Source organism: Perca flavescens, chromosome 13 (genome assembly GCF_004354835.1).
Source record: "Perca flavescens isolate YP-PL-M2 chromosome 13, PFLA_1.0, whole genome shotgun sequence".
NCBI classification, from domain to species: domain Eukaryota; kingdom Metazoa; phylum Chordata; class Actinopteri; order Perciformes; family Percidae; genus Perca; species Perca flavescens.
This window is the reverse complement of record NC_041343.1, coordinates 17,373,218-17,391,941: the sequence shown is the minus strand read 5'-3', so window position 1 is coordinate 17,391,941 and position 18,724 is coordinate 17,373,218. Positions and strand designations below refer to the sequence as shown.

The 18,724-nt window shown below is 42.1% G+C and overlaps 3 protein-coding genes across 8 annotated transcripts in view; 2 read left to right on the top strand and 1 right to left on the bottom strand.

The window, feature by feature from the left end:
* Positions 1–5,358, top strand: part of synj1 (synaptojanin 1) — a 35,365-nt gene extending 30,007 nt beyond the window's left edge. For both annotated transcript variants that reach the window (XM_028594836.1, XM_028594837.1), the window contains one exon: positions 1,733–5,358. In XM_028594836.1, coding sequence (XP_028450637.1) covers positions 1,733–2,743 — 1,011 coding nt within the window. In that variant the 3' untranslated portion in view covers positions 2,744–5,358. The remainder of the gene's footprint in view (positions 1–1,732) is intronic.
* Positions 5,359–6,005: 647 nt separating this feature from the next.
* Positions 6,006–8,940, top strand: cfap298 (cilia and flagella associated protein 298). Of its 3 annotated transcripts, none has more exons than XM_028595321.1 (8): positions 6,006–6,131; positions 6,460–6,626; positions 6,957–7,124; positions 7,556–7,623; positions 7,752–7,874; positions 8,049–8,180; positions 8,308–8,403; positions 8,510–8,940. In XM_028595321.1, the coding sequence occupies exons 1-8, from the start codon at positions 6,076–6,078 to the stop codon at positions 8,618–8,620; spliced, it is 921 nt and encodes a 306-aa protein (XP_028451122.1). In that variant the 5' UTR covers positions 6,006–6,075; the 3' UTR covers positions 8,621–8,940. The 3 variants fall into 3 exon arrangements, with proteins under 3 accessions (XP_028451122.1, XP_028451121.1, XP_028451123.1); XM_028595320.1 differs by having other exon boundaries at positions 6,008–6,131; positions 7,716–7,874; XM_028595322.1 differs by having other exon boundaries at positions 6,050–6,151; positions 7,716–7,874.
* A 1,306-nt stretch (positions 8,941–10,246) lies between these two features.
* Positions 10,247–16,910, bottom strand: eva1c (eva-1 homolog C (C. elegans)). Of its 3 annotated transcripts, none has more exons than XM_028596033.1 (9): positions 16,673–16,910; positions 16,363–16,571; positions 14,456–14,655; positions 13,979–14,102; positions 13,600–13,752; positions 11,636–11,779; positions 10,957–11,037; positions 10,775–10,882; positions 10,247–10,680 (listed from the first exon to the last, which is right to left on the bottom strand). In XM_028596033.1, exons 2-9 carry the CDS (start codon positions 16,475–16,477, stop codon positions 10,322–10,324), a joined length of 1,284 nt encoding a protein of 427 aa, XP_028451834.1. In that variant the 5' UTR covers positions 16,478–16,571; positions 16,673–16,910; the 3' UTR covers positions 10,247–10,321. The 3 variants fall into 3 exon arrangements, with proteins under 3 accessions (XP_028451834.1, XP_028451837.1, XP_028451835.1); XM_028596036.1 differs by having other exon boundaries at positions 10,775–10,879; XM_028596034.1 differs by having other exon boundaries at positions 10,957–11,034.
* Between the last annotated feature and the right edge of the window lie 1,814 nt (positions 16,911–18,724).

The window sequence follows — 18,724 nt, the reverse complement described above, 5'->3', positions numbered from 1 at the left end:
GAATGCAAAAATCTACAATTTTAATCATATGTACATTCTAACAGTGAAAGACAGAATCCCAAAGAAAATTCCAGAAAATCACATCATATGAATTTATTAAAATTGATAACCATCTGATGAGGAAAAACAAGTATTTGACCCCCTGGACAAACAGCAAGTATTCTGGCTCCTACAAGCCAGTTAGTCTTTCTTTAAGACACAGCCCCAATCCGAACCAATTATCTACATCAAATATACCTGCCTCACCTCGTTACCTGTATAAAAGACACCTGTCAACACCCAAACAACCAGCATCCAACATCACTACCATGGGCAAGACCAAAGAGCTTTCTACGGACATCAGGGACAAGATTGTTGATCTGCACAAGGCTGGGATGGGCTACAAGAGAATCGGAAAGCAACTTGGACAGAAAAGATCAACTGTCGGTGCAGTTATCAGGAAATGGAAGAAGCACCACACCACCGCCAACCTCCCTCGATCTAGGCCTCCACACAAGATCTTGCCTCGTAGGGTGTCACTGATCATGCGAACGGTGAGGAATCATCCCAAAACCACAAGGGGGGAACTGATGAATCAACTGAAGGCAGCTGGGACCACAGTTACAAAAGAAACGGTTGGTAACACACTACGCCGTCATGGATTGAAATCCTGCAGCGCACGCAAGGTCCCCCTGCTCAAGAAGAAACATGTACAGGCCCGCATGAAGTTCGCCATTCACCACCTGGACGACTCAGAAGAGGCCTGGAAGAAGGTGATGTGGTCAGATGAGACCAAAATAGAACTTTTTGGCCTCAACTCAACTCGTCGTGTTTGGAGGGCAAAGAACACCGAGTACAACCCAAAGAACACCATCCCCACCGTCAAGCATGGTGGTGGCAACATCATGCTTTGGGGGTGCTTTTCAGCCAAGGGGACGGGACAACTCCATCGTATTGAGGGGAGGATGGACGGGGCCATGTATCGTGGAATTCTGGACCGAGATCTCCTTCCCTCAGTGAGAGAGCTGAAGATGGGTCGAGGATGGGTGTTTCAGCACGACAACGACCCTAAGCACACTGCCAAAGCAACAAAAAGAGTGGCTGAAGAAGAAGCACATCAAGGTTCTGGAGTGGCCTAGCCAGTCTCCAGACCTGAATCCGATTGAAAATCTTTGGAGGGAGCTCAAAATTTGAGTTGCCAGGCGACAACCTCGGAACCTGAATGATTTGGAGGCTGTCTGCAGGGAGGAGTGGGCCAACATCCCTGCCGAAATGTGCATAAACCTTGTCACCAACTATAAAAACCGTTTGACATCTGTGGTGGCCAATAATGGCTTTTCTACAAAATATTAACATGGTGTTTGTCCAGGGGGTCAAATACTTGTTTTTCCTCATCAGATGGTTATCAATTTTAATAAATTCATATGATGTGATTTTCTGGAATTTTCTTTGGGATTCTGTCTTTCACTGTTAGAATGTACATATGATTACAATTGTAGATTTTTGCATTCTTTGTAAGTGGGCAAACCTGCAAAATCAGCAAGGGGTCAAATACTTATTTCCCCCACTGTATATAACTGTTTGTTACAAGAAAGCTCCAACGGGTATCTTTAAACTTTGATCTGAGCTAAAGATTATGCTAAGCTAACTGATGGACCATTAGTTAGTAAAACACACATTAGCCCATTGTTTATATTTTCACACAGCATTTGTTGTGACAGCTGAATGGCATTTTCTTTTTGTTCCTCCTTAGACGAATGGCCTGAATGGAATCCAAAGAGAAGCACAATGGATGCCCGAACCCTTCGACACCCTTGCTTCTGATTTTGTCTCCTCTTCCTCATTCTCCTGGCACACCACCCAGTCCCTGACCAGAGGCTCCTCTCTGCGTACTCCACCCTCTGTTCCTGTGTCTACGATGTCCTCCAGCACTCTCCCTTCATCCTTCTCCCTCCAGTCATCTGCTCTGTCAGACTTGCAGGCACTTGATTCATCTTCCTCTTCCTCACTCTCCACCCCATCACCGTTCACCTCCTCCCTGCTCCCGCCCCCTCCGGTTCCGTCTCGTAGCCGCTCCCAGGAGACACTGCGTGCGTCCCCTGGCCCCCTCCCGACTGACTTGCTTCCTGCCCGACCCAGCAGCACCAATCCCTTCACAGGCCCACTGGCGCATCAGCAGCACCGCTCCCTCACCCCGGACTTCAGCGTCCAGCTTACCGCCCCGAAGCCAAACATTCAGAGGAACATGTCTGTTCTTACTCAACCACTCATCCCCACCCCTGCTCCAACAGCAGCCCCTACTGCAGCACCCACCTCCCAGTTACAAAGGACCATGTCCCTGTTTGGTCCATCATCCACCTTTAATCCTACACCTGCTCCTCTGCTCCCCCTCGCCCCATCTCCTGTCTCCTTCTTGCCTCTGGCACCACCCTTCTCCATTCTGCCTGCACTTCGTGGCCAGCCACCTCCTCCAGGAGCCAAACCGACCCAGCATTGGGTCACGTTTGATGATGATTTGGATTTTCAACCTCCAACTAAAACGCCACAAGCCCCCGTCTTCCCTTCCAGTTCCCTATTGTCCCAGACTCAGACTCGGCCCTCCCGCTCTGTGTTTGACTCTGAGCCCGACTGGTTATCCTCGGCCCCTTCAGTGTTCCCAACTCTCCCTCCTCCCATCCCAACTAGAACTGTAACCAGTAACCCAAAGCTCCCAGAGGGACCCAGTGATGACTTCTTCTTCCCCAGGGAGTCAACAGAAAGATAGGATCATTCTTAATATGTAAAGGGCATATCCAGATATGTATAGATATATGATATATGATGTGTATATGTGTGTGTGTATGTACAAAAGAGACAGTATTTAAGAAGTATAAACCAATCCCCTTCCAAATCGCAGGAAAGGATTTATATCTCGAGCAGCAACGTGAGAGGTGTATGAGCCTAAAGGTGTGTTCTAACTTTACCACAGGGATGTCTGCTTGTTCTCTGATATTACCATTTATTTTAATATATGAATCGTTTTCATGTTTATTTTTATTCATGGCAGCAAACGTGCCTGTGTCTACAGTATAGAGGTATATATAGTACATCTACACGCACAAATCATTTGTTTAATCACCTGTGCAATATTCAGACATTGTCTGTTCGGCTGTGCAGCACAATGCATTCGCCTGTGTGGTCCAGTGTTACCTTGGCATTTGCTACATTTGCTGAGACACTGCGGTTCATATCCATAATTTTGACTAACCTGTACATCACAGCGTGATTCTCAGAGTAGAGGGTAATATTCTACCTTCTCACTTTACATGTAGTAGAAGGTTATGCACTGCAGGTTTTACATTTGCCCCCAAAATAGTTAGTTCTAAGTTTTGTTCCGTTCTTCTGTGTCTGAGGGGACAAATTTAAAAGTTATATTGTGCACTTGCTTTTGTCATGAATGTACTTAATGTTGCACTGGGTTTTGTCATTGCTTAATGCTGACGTCACAGCGTGAAAAAGAACCACACGAGTCAGTGTCATAGTCTGTCAAACTGCCGCAGTACTGATGCTCTATAATGCCATCCCATCCACTTGATAGTAAGATATTTTGTTAACTCTCTATTCAGCCATCAGTCTTTGTCAATTGTCTGTTACGATTAGCTGAATATATTTTGTAGCTCTACTGTATATCAAAATCTATACATAGTGTTTATGTATAAATGTACGTTTTCAACATGGAAAGTACTTGCTTAAATGTGCGTTTTGTGATGACCGTATCAGTGGTTTGCACAGTGTTTACTGATATGAACTGAAAGGCTGTATTCTCTCTTGTTTGTATTTTTGCTGATAGAAATGAGAGCCTGTGGATTGAACAGATGACATTTCCACCTCTGTAGTGTTTTGATCCTTGATTTCTCCAAAGCATTTAACCACACTATTGTAAATTCAAAGAATGTGGCGTGTGTATACTTCTGTTACTCAAAGTTCGAAGATGGTGTGATTTGGGTCCATGGACATGGCAGCAGACAAGCCATGCATAATAATAATAATAATAAAGAGGGCACATTTTTTTTACTTCAAATTTTGTTAATTACAAAGGTAATGCTTTTAAAATTTTAATTTCTAAGAACATTTACTCTAAATAATCTATTGTTGATACTGTGGTGAGAAGTAACGTACTGTGTTTGAGGTGCATATCGTCTTGTCATGTCTGACAAAGTTTGTGTTTTGGATGTGAGGGTGTGTGTGTACAGTGTGTGAGTTAAGAGTGGAATATCAGCGCTTTTCCCCTAAGGAAGTCTTCTCTTTTAAGTGCACACAGTGTATTAGCTTACAGATTCTGAACTAACGGCCACTGTATTCACACGCTTATGGCTGTAACTGCATTTCTGCTCTCTGGCCTTCCAAGGGCTGTGGAGTGGCTTCACTGTATGCGAAAAATGCTAACAATACAAGACCAATGACTTTTTCACAAAGCACCCACCACATGAGTGAGAATTCCCCCACAGCAACACTAATGGAAGACTATTCGCCACCTTGACTGAATAGACAGACTCAACTACACTGTATGCTTGAATGCGTGGCCAGATTCTCAGTTCCAGTTGACTGTTTGTGTCCTTCCCAGGCGCAGCATTGCCCACATTCCAGACAGTAGTGTGATTTGAGTGTTGGGTGTCAAACTGTCCTCAGCGTTTGCAGATCCACCTGTGATATCTAATCCATAGCTGTATCCTCCAGTTGAGAGTAATTGTTACTGAGCTTTGCTGGTTTTGTAACCATTCATGAGGTGTGTGTGGTGTTGTCAAAGGTGATGTGTCTGTACTACCTTACTTCTCTCTTTCACTGCTGATGAGTTGTATTATTTATGGTCTTAAAAGCATGGAGGATAAAACATTTGACCCAAGAAAGTACCAACTAACGCTTCTGCACTTTGTTTAAACACAATGTAAAGTCAGTACAAATAATCTGTGTTCATTGCACTGAAAGCAGTAGATACTGTATCTATGTAAGCAAGTGTATCGGGTTGCATTTGCTTACATGTGGATGTCATCTCTAAAATGCATTTATTGTGTTATCCAAATGTGTGCAGTAGATACTGTATCTGCATCAACAGTAAGGGACTAGCCAGCGCTTTGTGTCATGTCATGTTCAAGATGAGGTTTTATAGGAAACAAATTGCTCCTTTTGTGAGGTTGGTGTCCCTTTTTATGGCTATAATCCATAGTAAATAAAGAGCCTGTGTTGTTGAACATATTCTGTATGTATTAAAGAGAAAACATGAAGCTGCCATTCATGTTAATATCCAACGTTCCATATTTTAAGTGCACAGCTGATTGCACATTTATGTATGAAGCAGTTTATGTTGTATGTATGCAAAAATAAATGTAAGTTGACCCAGAATGTTGATGTTTGTCTTCTCTGACTGCAGGCTGTAACTTTATTGCACATCATAAGAAGATATACCTATCATACCTTTTTCAAATTTTTGTTGTACAGACACATGGATTTGTGTGTGTGTGCCCCTTTCTGTCCCATCATCTTTTAGTAACTTCATACTTAATTCTAAAATGTATTACGTTACTCATAAACAAAATGCTGACGTAAATATGTTTGAGAGCTACGTTTACTTTTAATTCCTTCATGTTTAGCTAATTAATCTTGATGATGTCTTACTGTTTTTCTTTTCCATGATAAGTGTCAGCTAAACGGTGCTGCATTCCTTTATTTGGTTTGTCTCCTAATTTGTATTTTTGTGTACAGTATTTTTAGGCAAGTGGATTGTCCTTTTGTCTTCTGGTGTAGCAGGACGAGCTAGTGAATAACATTTTCAACAAGATGACCTAGCTATGTGTTCAATTAATGAATCTGCTCTGCTGGAATACCGTTGAGCAAGGCACACCATCCCTATGGAGTTTACTACAGTATCACTAAGCGGTTTCGACATCAGAACGATCTTCCTACTGAGTTGCAACCATAGACTGTTAATCTATACTGTCTATGCTGTTAATATACAGTCTATGGTTGCAATCGGCCACAGTGTTGTCATCAGCTAGCTACCTGTAGAGGGCAGTAATACTTCTTGGCTCGTTCTAACCTGCCGTAAATAGTTCACACGAGATGCTTGCGAGATCCAGATGCTTCTCTGGACCGATGCTACCGGTTGTAAACAAAGTGTGAGCTCAGTCTGAACATTGTACGTACCGTCTTGTGATTGTCGTTTCACTGCACAGCTAAGTGTTACCATTTCCAGTCACTGTAGAAAAGTGACCCTTTAACAGACTGAGCCATTGACTGTAACACTTAGCGATAGCTAAGTTATCCGAGCTAGCTAACGTTAGCTAGTTTAAAGCTAGCTTTGTGTCTATGGTGTGCTCACGACTGTTGCTATGGTTACACTGTTTTCCTAAAGACCTCGGGCACTGAGTTACACGGACACGTCTTCGTGCTGTGGTGGGTTTAAGTCGCATTAAACTTATATCCCTAAACGTCTCTTTCCGCTAGTAAACAGGTGTTGAGCTGCTTTTGCAAGATGGTGCAGCTACATGTGAAGCGTGGAGATGAAAGCCAGTTTCTCTTCAACACCACTGTGGACGCGCCTGTGGAAACTGTGATCCAGCAAATTACAGCCATTTACAACGGGAGACTCAAAGTGGACAGAATATGTTCAGGTGAAAAAGACATGTCCCAGCGCTTTCTGTGCTTACTGTAGGTATGAGAAGCGTCAGTAGGCTCACATAGCTTGATTTACTATTTAAACTGGGTAACCTTTTGCTGGCAAAATACCACCAGCCTTGTTAAATTAGTATAAAGAAGAGACAAATAAGTAATTATTCACGTTTATAAGGGTGTAAGCAGAATGTGTTTTTATTCTTAAATAATTGACTCACTGGATTTTCTGTTAAACATTTATTTTATTTTATTTGAGTATTTCATATTCAGTCGTCTACTAGGATACTGTATATTGGCATTGACTTGCTTGTTCATTTGTGTACCCACAGAGATCCCAGAGCTGGCAGACCATGGCATCACACTGCCACCCAACATGCAGGGTCTGACTGAGGAGCAGATTGTGGAGCTGAAACTGAAGGATGAATGGGAAGACAAGTGTGTACCCAGCGGGGGGCCAGTCTTTAGGAAGGATGAGATTGGGAGGAGGAACGGACACGGTGAGAATATGACTCTTATAGTTTTACAAATAGACCGTGCTAAACCCATAACATTGTCAGAAAGACCGGTCCTTTGCCTGTGCTTGTAACTTTGAACTGCAAACCGTGACATGCACGGACCGATATTTACACCTCCTTCTTTACACCTCTGATATTAAATTCCCTCTTGTGACTTGAAAACTCTGCAATTGAAGAATGTTAAAAATTCTAAGTATGTAATTCCCTTGTCCCATTTGATTGTGCATCCCTACTGCGAATAACATACAGATGCTACTATTGTACAGAACAGTTTTGTGAAGAAGTCCATTTGCCAAGCATTTCTTTTTAATTTGCATAAAAAACATGTTTAACTTCATTTCTATGCAAGCAGGAAAAAAAAGACAATAAAAGATTTTGGTAATCTGACGATCCAACTCATTGCCTTCTACCAGCTCCAAATGATAAAATGAAAGAGGTGTTGATGAGAACCGTGGAGGAGGCAAAGGCACTGATCTCCAAAGTGAGTATCAGGGTAAACACTCAATCTGTGATTGTCTTGTTCAACAAGGGTCAATACTTTTTATTCAATCTGTCTCTCTGATCATCTTTCAGAAACAAGTTCAAGCTAACGTTTGTGTCACTATGGAGGTGGTGAAGGAAGCCCTGGATCCGCTAAGGGGTGCTGTCATGATCGTGTACCCCATGGGGCTGCCCCCTCATGACCCTATCAGAATGGAGTTTGAGGACTGTGAAGACCTTTCAGGAACACAGGTGAACAGCTAAACCTGTGTCAGTAATCAGCTTGTCCTCGCAGCTATTAGCTAAAGGCCATCTGAAATTAGTTTTCAGTCAACGACAGGGGTATGAGTTACTATTGTTAATGTCTGTCAGCAGTGTCTCCTTAATACTCTCTTTTTCCTCCCTCTCCATCTGTCTGTACTTCAGGCATCTCTGCAGGTGATCACAGAGGACGAGTGCCAGCTATGGTGGGCTGCTAAAGAGATGCAGAGGGGGAAAAAACTGCAGGACTACATTGGCAAAAATGAAAAGACAAAGCTTGTGGTGAAAATCCAAAAGGTGAGAGACATTTCAGCCAATCTAAAGGGAGTATTTGTGTGGTATATGGCAGGCAGTGTATGTGTTGTTTAGTGGTTTTTGTTAGTTTTGAGAATAACTCTAATATATTAGTTGCCATTCCCTCCAGAAAGGGCAGGGGGCACCAGCGAGAGAGCCTCTGGTCACTGATGAGCAGCAGAAACAGATGATGATGCATATGTACAGGAGGCAGGAGGAACTCAAGGTGAGAAAAAGGCTTAAGAGACAAAACACTCAGACTTTTAAATTGGTGCACGCATTAAAAACCAGGTTCCTGTTTGTACTGAATGTGCCTTTTGAACCATTTTTAGAAACTTGAGGAAGCAGACGATGATAGCTACCTGGACTCAGAGTGGACAGACAGACAGTCCCTCAGAAGACAGTTTCAAGGCCTCACCAACATCAAATGGGGACCAAGATAAAGACCACTACCACTGAGATTCCTACCTTAAAGCTGCTGCTCTGACCTGGTCCTTTACAGCTCTATATGCAAATGACTACAATGCCTTATCTCAATTCTGATATTAGTTTACTGTCCGTGTTATATGAGGTCTTCTGGAGAATATAAACAGTACGTGTTTATATGTCTTGGAGTAGTAACTGGATGATGACACGTGAATTAACCTGATTTATTTGAATTTAAATCAGATCTCTGTATTCTTTTACCGATTGTTTTCACCCTGTTGTAAAGTTACATTTTTATTGGAGATATGCAAACAATTAAATTTGAGTTTAATCTAAATGTACTGTACATTTTTATTGATTGTAAAAAAAAGAAAGAAAAAATTCCAATGGTTTTGTTTTGTTAACATTCAACAAAGTTTCATAGGTAGTGATTCATCTGGAACACAGTTTTACATCCCTTGGATTGCTGGGACAAGGATGCTACACCTTTCCTCTCTTTGTCTCCAGTCAGTGGCTCACACACACACACACACACACACACACACACACACACACACACACACACACACACACACACACAGAAAGTCGGTGCTGCTCTGAGGCAGGAAGTTGCCACATAGTAGATGGTCGTTCCAGCTCTTGTCCCAGCAGGGATGAGGAAATTGTAGAGTTCAAAGTGAGAGTTTAATCCCACTGTGTGGAACTGTTGACAGAGTCGATGAAGTCAGTCAGACCAGTGGCCTGTTTCAAGGAACACTGCATAAAAAAAACATCCTGGATGTAATGTCTAGATCCTTTTCTACATTCAAATTTGATCTGTGATACTGAGCTAAATAAATAAACTGACTTGACTGAACATGGCAGCTGTAGTCTTCTGTCAAGACAAGTGCTTTTTACAATTTTTGTAACAGTAAACATTATTTTAACCTGAAATCTGAACTTCATTGATGTGAATAAAAACATTTTAACAGTTCCAGAATGTAGGCCGATGTGAGCTCCCATTTTACAGCATTAAAATCCTGTTGATCCTTTAAAAATGGCTAGTACTGCAGTTTCACCCAAATATTACACTTCACAAACTGAGCTGCAAATATGGCAAAACACAAGACAAATTGCTTTACAATGTACAAAAAAGGCTGGGAGCTGCTGGCAAGAATCCTGAAAAAATCCTGAAGGTGCTGAACAGCATCCATGGGTCACAGTTTAGTTAAAGGTCCCATGGCATGAACATTTCACTTTAAGAGGTTTTTTAACATTAATATGAGTTCCCCCAGCCTGCCTATGGTCCCCCGGTGGCTAGAAATGGTGATAGGTGTAAACCGAGCCCTGGGTATCCTGCTCTGCCTTTGAGAAAATGAAAGCTCAGATGGGCCAATCTGGAATCTCCTCCTTATGAGGTCATAAGGTCCATTTTATCTGCTTTGCCCACCCAGAGAATTTGGCCCACCCATGAGAGCGAGACATCATGGCTTGCAAACAAGCAAAGTGGCAGTTGGTCAAGGCCACACCCCCACCCTCCACCTAGCCCCCCCTCTCTCCTTCTCAATAGCTTCAGACACAGAAATGGCACATACTAAGGAAAGCTCATTGTGGGACTGGCTCTAGTAGCTGTAATTCTGCACCAAGGCTGAATTTCGGGAAAGAGAGTTCAGATACAGTATTAGGGGACCACTGAGGCCTATATAAAAGCATCCAAAAAGCAGCATGCCATGGGACCTCTAACATGAGCTGCCATTCATATAGGCATTCATCCATATCTCCTGTATGATCATCTCCCTGCGCTCAATCCTCTCCGCCCGTTCGGCTGCCTCGCTCACATAAGTCCCTTCCTCCCAGCCGTGTATCGCCTTCCTTTCTGCGGCTGAGATTAAAGAGCTTTCTGTTCCCTCTTCGTCATCATCATCATCGTCCTCCTCCTGGCAGTTGAAAGCCTGGATATGAGACTTGGGTGCGAGTCTGTGATCTCCGAGCTGGCGTCTGGCTCTGCAGGTCACTCGGACCGATACAGCCAACAGTGTGAGCAGAAGACCAACACACACACTGGAGGTGAACAGCAGCCCTGCCATTTCTGGATGCTCTGTGTAGGAAGTGAAGAAAGAAGATGCGTGTAACAGAAACAAACAAGGTTTATATGTGCATTCGTGAGTGCATGCATGCATGGATAATGTTACCTTTGATGTAGGCATAGGTCAGGAGAGAGGTGCTCATCATGGCTCCTGAGTTGTCTGGCTTTCTTGACCCTTTGGGAAAATGCTCCTCCAGATCTACAGGAGGGGCTGCTGTAAAATTTTGAATTATGATATCAGATAAAATGGCACAGAAAACCTGGAATTGCAACAGATGGCATGGTTACCTTTTTCTGTGTCCACAGTGGGAGACGAGGTGGAGCTGAATATGTAAGGGTCTGCCTCTCTTAGTAAAGTCTGCGGTACTACTGAAATGAAAACAGAGGAGACAGTCTTAATGTTGCTGTGGACAAATTGATACAGATTCTGTGACTTCACACACCCAACCAACCTCTGCACAAACTGGGCCCGCAATGGAGTGAGTAACTCTCAAATTTTCAATATATTCTGTCCAATTATGTCGACAACTGGTCTGCAAGGTTGACACACATTGGGTTGTGCTAGATGGAGCCAACAGAGCCGGTCAAAAGAATTCTGTCAACCAGGCTGAAGTCAAATCTCCAAACTTTGATACATGAACAACGTTGCTGCATGACCTCACTGGCAGTTGTGCCAATTGCAGGAAGTTTACCAGGATGCCAGCCTCAATCTCCAAATCTGAGCTCACAATTATTTCCTGCTACTGTGTTATTGGGTGTGATATGATAAAAAACAGCTGATGGCTGAGATCATCAGATACGGTTCCACAATAGGAAACTACAAATGAAAAAGGCAAAAACAAAAACCGACATGACGTGAGCTATGTATATAATAACATCACGAAAGCCCTTTCTTATTTTGAAACCTCTAATTCATCAACAGGCTAGTAATTGTATCTTGTGAATGAGGAAGCAGAAAGAGTCCTACCACAAGAATAGACCACACTGAGGTACTTCCTGGTTCCTGGAAAGCAGGGGTCCCTAAAGGTCTGGTTGCTTACAGCAACAGCACACTTCTGTTTGCTGTAGCAGGACTTGGACACCAAGTGTACAGCCTCGTGGTTCAGACACTCTGTTGGGAACAGCAAAGAAAAACTCAGAGAACCAATCAAATAAGAAACCACATCTTTCAGTATGCCGGTGTCTGCCAGGAGGTCTCTCACTCTCTCCTCATTTTCTGCATGGGTGAGAGCTGCTGAGGAAGACAGTACTGGTGTGTGTGTGTGTGTGTGTGTGTGTGTGTGTGCGCGCGCACATGCAAGATGCTCACTCAACTTGTTCACTGACATGTACTTCAGTTGAAATAGCCGAACCACTGTTTCAATGTTTTGCAGGAGTTTGGTTGTAGTTTAACTACAATGAAATCACCTTTTTGGCAGCCATGTGATTTTTTTTTTCCCCCAGCAAATATTAACTCAGTGCACCTGTGTTGGTTTAATGTCATCTCAAAATGTGCTTATTCTGTAGCAGTGTGTGCAGTCAACGTTGATATAAGTTACTTTAAAGCATTCTGTCATGTCATTGTAAAATGTGTATAATTTGGTAGAATTACTAACAAATGACAACATAATCTAGCCTTTATCTCACACCATTCATGTATGCCTTTTTTTTTTTACAGCTGACTTTGACTTGTCATACCAGGAACAGCACAGATGTACTCAGTAACATTAACGATGGTTGGGCCACACCCAAAATGAATGCAGCCATTATTGATGTTATTAGTTACACCTGTGCTTTTTCTGCTTTGGCATGTCAAAATATCTGCTGTGAAAAAAGCAGACTGTTTAGTTTTTGCCTGTTTCTCTTTAATTTAGGCCACATTTCCCATAGATCCCAGATCACTTTGTGTTGTAAAGCAAATGTGAGTGAACAGCTTCTATATTTCCATTGGACTTTTACTCAGGTCACCATCTGCCGTAGGGCCTTTTTCACAGAAGACAACTTGGCATGTCACAGTCGGAAAAGTACAGTTGTAAATAATAAAACTGAATGACGGCTGAATTCCATTTAGCTGCTTCAGTTTACAGGGACACTTGGATATAACAGACCCATCGTTAATGTTATTAGTAACGCCTGTGATTTTCCTACAATGACAAATAAAAATGTCTGCTGAGCCATCGACACTACTTATTTTAGAGGGCACTACTCAGAATTCGGACACTCAAATCAAATGTCGGACAGTAAATATAGTGCACTACAGTATATAGAAAATAGGGAGTGACACAGTAATTGTTCATAACCCCTGAGTAGGGCTGGGCGATATGAAGAAAATCAAATATCACGATATTTTTTACCAAATACCTCGATATCGATACCGCAACGATATTGTAGTGTTGACTATTTGTGCTTTCACAAAATATTTACACAATGAGATTTTTGATAAACAGTCATCAGTAATGTGGATATAATGACTAAGTGGGTAAATGCAAATAATAGAACAGTAACAACAGTCTGGTTAGTTCAGAAAATGACATCACTTTACTGTAATGCAGCCTTTAAAACCAGGAAAAGACAACACTTATGCCATATTACGATATCCAAAATCTAAGACGATATCTAGTCTCATATCACGATATTGATATAATATTGATATATTGCTCAGCTCTACCCCTGAGCTTTGAGCAGCACTCAAAGCTGCAATTTAATGAAACATCATCGTAACTGCAAAAAGACACCACTAGATGCTTATAATTAAAATAGCTTGTTTACAGTAATTACAATACATTTTTAAGTGTATTTTTTAGAGTAGTGAAACCTTCCTAAAACTTTCCTATTTCACTATGTAAAGTAGTTTCTGAAGATATACATACATTCCTGGCTTAATTGTTCTCCTTGCAAAAGGAATCATCTGTTAGTAACCATATGCGAATACTGAATATCCTGTTGACTCACCAAATGGGGGTGGTCTTGTCAGGCGTGAGGGGCAGGTGTCAGTCTGGCCAAGACTTCTCCCATAGACAGCTGCATAGATGTTCAGAGCCTTGGGGGGCTTACAGCGCAGAATCATCGTCTCCCCCTCACACACCACATGTCTTTTGTGTTCATCTGAGCGAAGGGAAGAATGAATGAGGATGAAGAGGTGAAAGGGGTGATTGCAGTGGGAAATTGAGGGGTTAGGATCGGGGGAAGGGGTGAGATTTTTGTGTATAGCTGTGTAGTTATTTCATACTCATCCACCAGTAAATGTAAGAGAAGAGAGAGAGAGTTGACTGGGAGGGGATATGACAATAAAAAAGGTAGGGACAAATGGGAATAGAGCTGCTGGACTCACTTGGTTTACACTTGTAGTCCACATGGAGGTATTTGGTAGTGCCAGGACAGGGGTCCTTCCCAAACAGCAGGTGGTTGACAGGCAGCTGGCAATCTCTGTGGCTCTGACACTCCGACAGCAGCTTCTGCACAGCAAACACCAGGGACAGTCAGAATTTACCTTCTTTTTTTTTAACCTCTTTTACTTTGATGTTACACTCCACAGTGGGCACAATGTAAACCAGATGCAAAAAGAATGACGCACTAACTGGCAGACAAATGTAAGTCAGTGGGCTGTGCCGTTAATAAATCTACTATTAAACAGTCAGCAGCATTCACCAGCCAGCTCATCTAAGGGTTGTGTGTGTTTACAGCAAAACTAAAACACGTATGGGGAGAAACCTTTTCAAGTAAGTCAGCTAAAAACTGGTGAACACCAGCATACACGAGTGACCCAGTGAGAGTAAAAAGTGCTGTATTTGACACACATAAAATGCACCTGTAGAGCAGTAAAAGCTGAGCAGCTGTGGTTGTGGGTTCTGAGCGGAGGGTCTGGGTCTGCTCTACACAGCCGCGCCTCGCCGCTCCCATAGAAGGCAGACTGGATGGAGATGGCGGAGTGACGTGGACAGTGGAGTCGCAGAGGCTGTCCGTCACACGCTTGAGCGGAGTGACTGGTGATGATCCTGGACAGGTAGTCTGTCACACAAAAGGCATTGGTTAGGCTGTAATGCACATGGAAACATACAGATGCGTCAAAGGGACATGCAATGAGTACATGAGTACTACTCAGCCTGTGGAAATAGTAAATACTTAACATAGATGACATCAGGGTTATCTCAGCTTGGGCGATAAATAGGCTATTATCTGTCTCTTGTGAGCTCCTAAACTTAAAGGTCCCATGGCATGAAAATTTCACTTTATGAGGTTTTTTAAAATGTATATGCGTTACCCCAGCCTGCCTATGGTCCCCCAGTGGCTAGAAATGGCGAGCCCTGGGTATCCTGCTCTGCCTTTGAGAAAATGAAAGCTCAGATGGGCCGATCTGGAATCTTGCTCCTTATGAGGTCATAAGGAGCAAGGTTACCTCCCCTTTCTCTGCTTTGCCCACCCAGAGAATTTAGCCCACCCATGAGAGAGAGACATCGTGGCTTTCAAATGAGCAAAGTGGCACTTGGTCAAGGCCACACCCCCCCCTCTCTCCTCCTCAATAGCTACAGTCACAGAAATGGCACATACTAAGGAAAGCTCATTGTGCGACTGGCTCTAGTGGCTGTAATTCTGCACCAAGGCTGAATTTTGGGAAAGACACTTCAGATACAGTATTAGGGGACCACTAAGGTCTATATAAAAGCATCCAAAGAGCACTATGTCATGGGACCTTTAATATAATATATAATATAAAATAGCTGGAGTACTCCTTTAAATCCACTTAATCATATAAGGGATAGACAACCACAGGAACCCTCTAAGAGAGGGTGTGCTTCCAGGGGCCCCATTAAATCCACTATTACTTACAGAGGTAGTAATAGTCACATATAAAAACTAAATTGAAAAGGATTTTAACTTTGAGGCAACTTAATACCATTGAAAAGCTTTCATTTGTTTTTGTTTTTTTCAATCTACTGCATCTGTGGTTTCGGATCAGTTTGTTTGGCCTCTTTGGAGCTTGCTTAGGTGTCTCATGTTGCTTTGAAAATGTACCCAATAAAGTGCTGACTGCCAGATCTCTTTCCTGGGTGGCAAACTCCGCCAACTGGCATTCAACCTAATATGACCCACCTTTGTTGCTTGGTGTGCAGGTGTGATTAAGTTACCTCATATCAAAGTCCCTTATCTTAAGATGTTTACATTATTTGTCAAGTATTTTTGCACAAATCAGAAATGATTCTATTTGATTAGATTATGGATAGTTGCGATAAAACATTGGAAAACCACTGGCTGGTTTTTAACAACAACTCCAACATTATTTTGTTAACAATTGTAAATGACAAGACAAAAACTACAACGACAAAACACAAAAAGGAAATGTATTTTACTCCTCACACTGTATCTTTTACATAACCCCTTGTCAGACAGGTGTGCAGTTCCATGCCAAGTCTCAAATGGATGCTTTGGGACAAATGGCTGGTATTTTAGGAACACTGGCAATGTTATGTAATGTATTTATTAAAAAATAATAATAATAATAATAATCTATTACCACCTTATCGTTTACATGATACACGAGCTGTACAAATATGCTTAACTCCTCCATTGTAGCTATTATTACACAGCTTATAACAGGGCATACTAAACCTAAGAAACAACTTTCTGTAATCTTTAACTATTGTCACCCTGATGTATCCCCCTCCTCCTTCCACTGCACCATCATCATCATCATCATCATCATCATCATCATCATACTTGAAAAGTCAGCCAGTCCAGTCATGCGTCTGGTCCACAGGAGTAAAGTCAGGTAGAAGAGGCTGTGGCTCCAGTCTAGTCCGTGGCAAGGACGCGTCCAGCTCATGACTTGCATCCCGTTTCTGAGATCATATTAAAGAGACTGCAAAATTCACTGTAGGCTGCTGGACTTCATAACAATCCATACAAAACCGTCATCTTCTTATGGCCTACGCATTGGTAAAAAAAAAAAAAAAAAAAAAATGTAGTTAGAAAGTATTAAGGAAAGCCAACGCTTCATCCATCTGTATTCTTTCACAGAAAATATTACCAATGAAGCACAAAACAGCGCCTTGTGTGCTGGTGAATAAGAGCAGCCCCTGTCCCACTGCGCCGACGGACCACAGAGGAGGTTAGAAATAGCAGCTGCGCAACAAGTTGGTCAAAACTGAGAGACGAGATGATTAACCGCCGCGTGGTGATCCTCCCAGTCCGACTCTCCTCTTGTTCAACACCGCAGATTTGTGAATAGATGCATGTGGAAACTGAAAGCGACTTACAGTAACAGCTGAGTGGGAATTATGGTGTGGGCGTGGCATTTACAACTATTTTAAAGGCAAAAGCGGCGACACACTCAATGGTATGACGCACTGGCAGGAACACCCCCCCCCTCCATGAGGCACATGTTTACTTTTTGGATTATGGCAAAATGCTTTCTTTCTATGAGGTTTCTTCTGTGCTTTCCTTTCTCTTCTTTCTTTTACTACTATAAACTGACACATTTATATTCGTTTTTTTTTTTTTTTTTTACGTCATAACACATATGGGAATTTGTTTAAATACTGTTTAGGTAGAGTCCATATAAGCCCTTTGGGGAGTGTTTCCTCTCTGCACATTCATTTTTATTATCATTTCTATGTCATATATGAATTAACATGTGCAAATAAACAAAAATCTAACTCAAAACGTTTTTTCGGGTTGCTGTCTTTGACTTAGAAAAATACTGGCACAGTGGCACAGCTCACATTGGTAAATATTTTGTTTATGAAAGCAACCCTTGAATTAAAAGGCTAAGATAGCCAAAGATAGCTGCCAGTGACCAACACATAGACAACATAGTGTGTTAATGATGCTCTGTGTGGGTCTGCGTGTGTCCCAAGTTGACTTCAATGGGATGATATTTTGATTCTGTTTCTTTTCATAAACTGTTGATGCCCTAACCACGGTGCCTTTGAATGAAGCAGGGGGCCTACTGGGTAAATTGCTCGCGGGCCCACATCCATGACCCACTCCATGGTAACCAGTCAATCTACAGGTCAGACTGCAGCACAGACTTACGACAGTCAAACCGACAGAGACGTTGGGGTCTCCATGCTCGGCTCCATTGGGGGAAGAATGGCAGGGGGAGGAACTGAGAGGTGATATTTTGCATACAAACTGGACAACAGCCCCCCCCCCTTGTTGGTTCCATTCTCTATACTTTAGCTTTAGGCACCCAGGGAGTGGCTCCAAAACCTCTTTCATGTGCGGTTATCCCTCCAAAGCCTGTGGAATTTTGTTGTCAAACTCAGAAAGTTTCCTCCACTTTGTTTTTAAGGCAAGAGACAGCCATGTAGGTTAAAAAAAAAAAAAAAAAGTATAACTTGCACTTGAGTAAATGTACTCATAAGCTCATAAGAGCTATGGTGAAACAAGTTCTGAAATAGTGTGTAGATGTGTGGACTCATGTAAACTTATAGAAATAAGAATTATAAAAACACATAAAAATCACAAGGCTGGCTCCTGTCAGCAATCTACAATTCCAGTTAATGTCTTTACACTTCAGAATAATGTAGAAATTTGATATAAGCATATGTAGAATACAACTATTAGTGTTAATTCAAATGTAAAGTGTTTGTTACTTCTGAAAAGATTTTTTTCAAAGTTGCCATAAAGACAATCATATTGCATTTAGTTCCTCTTTAAAAAAGCCATTCAAAGAAAATCCAATGAATCCAACTCTCTCTGTTTGGGCAGACATATGGATAATCAATATGCATTTGGCAGACAGACTTTGATCAAAGAACCTTTTAAACATGTCATGTTGTTAAAAGACAAACCCCCAATTAGGTAGCATACTAGAAAATAAAGACAAAACATTTGATTATGTTAATGATGTTTTGCAACAAACAGGAAGAGGGGGACATAAACCGAATAGGTCCAAAGAAAATAAAGATCTTGATTTACATTTTCTTCCTCGGGTGTGTCTTGAATTGATCATAAATCAAAATAGATAGATCGTCCGAGGGAACTATTTTTGACTTTAACTTCCCAAACTAAAACGTTTCAGTCTTTAGAGGCAGACAGGGGTTGGCTGCAGCACAACATTACAAAGAGTCACCAA

What these genes read in the sequence shown, in the direction of transcription:
- cfap298 (XM_028595320.1), top strand. Translation starts at nt 6,076, where the DNA reads ATGCTTGCGAGATCCAGATGCTTCTCTGGACCGATGCTACCGGTTGTA. An exon ending in TGGGAGGAGGAACGGACACG is followed by an intron (nt 7,125 to 7,555) that starts GTGAGAATATGA and finishes GCCTTCTACCAG; the next exon opens with CTCCAAATGATAAAATGAAA. An exon ending in GGAGGCAGGAGGAACTCAAG is followed by an intron (nt 8,404 to 8,509) that starts GTGAGAAAAAGG and finishes AACCATTTTTAG; the next exon opens with AAACTTGAGGAAGCAGACGA.
- eva1c (XM_028596033.1), bottom strand. Translation starts at nt 16,477, where the DNA reads ATGCAAGTCATGAGCTGGACGCGTCCTTGCCACGGACTAGACTGGAGC. An exon ending in CACTGTGGACACAGAAAAAG is followed by an intron (nt 10,883 to 10,956) that starts GTAACCATGCCA and finishes AAAATTTTACAG; the next exon opens with CAGCCCCTCCTGTAGATCTG. An exon ending in GACCTATGCCTACATCAAAG is followed by an intron (nt 10,681 to 10,774) that starts GTAACATTATCC and finishes CTTCCTACACAG; the next exon opens with AGCATCCAGAAATGGCAGGG.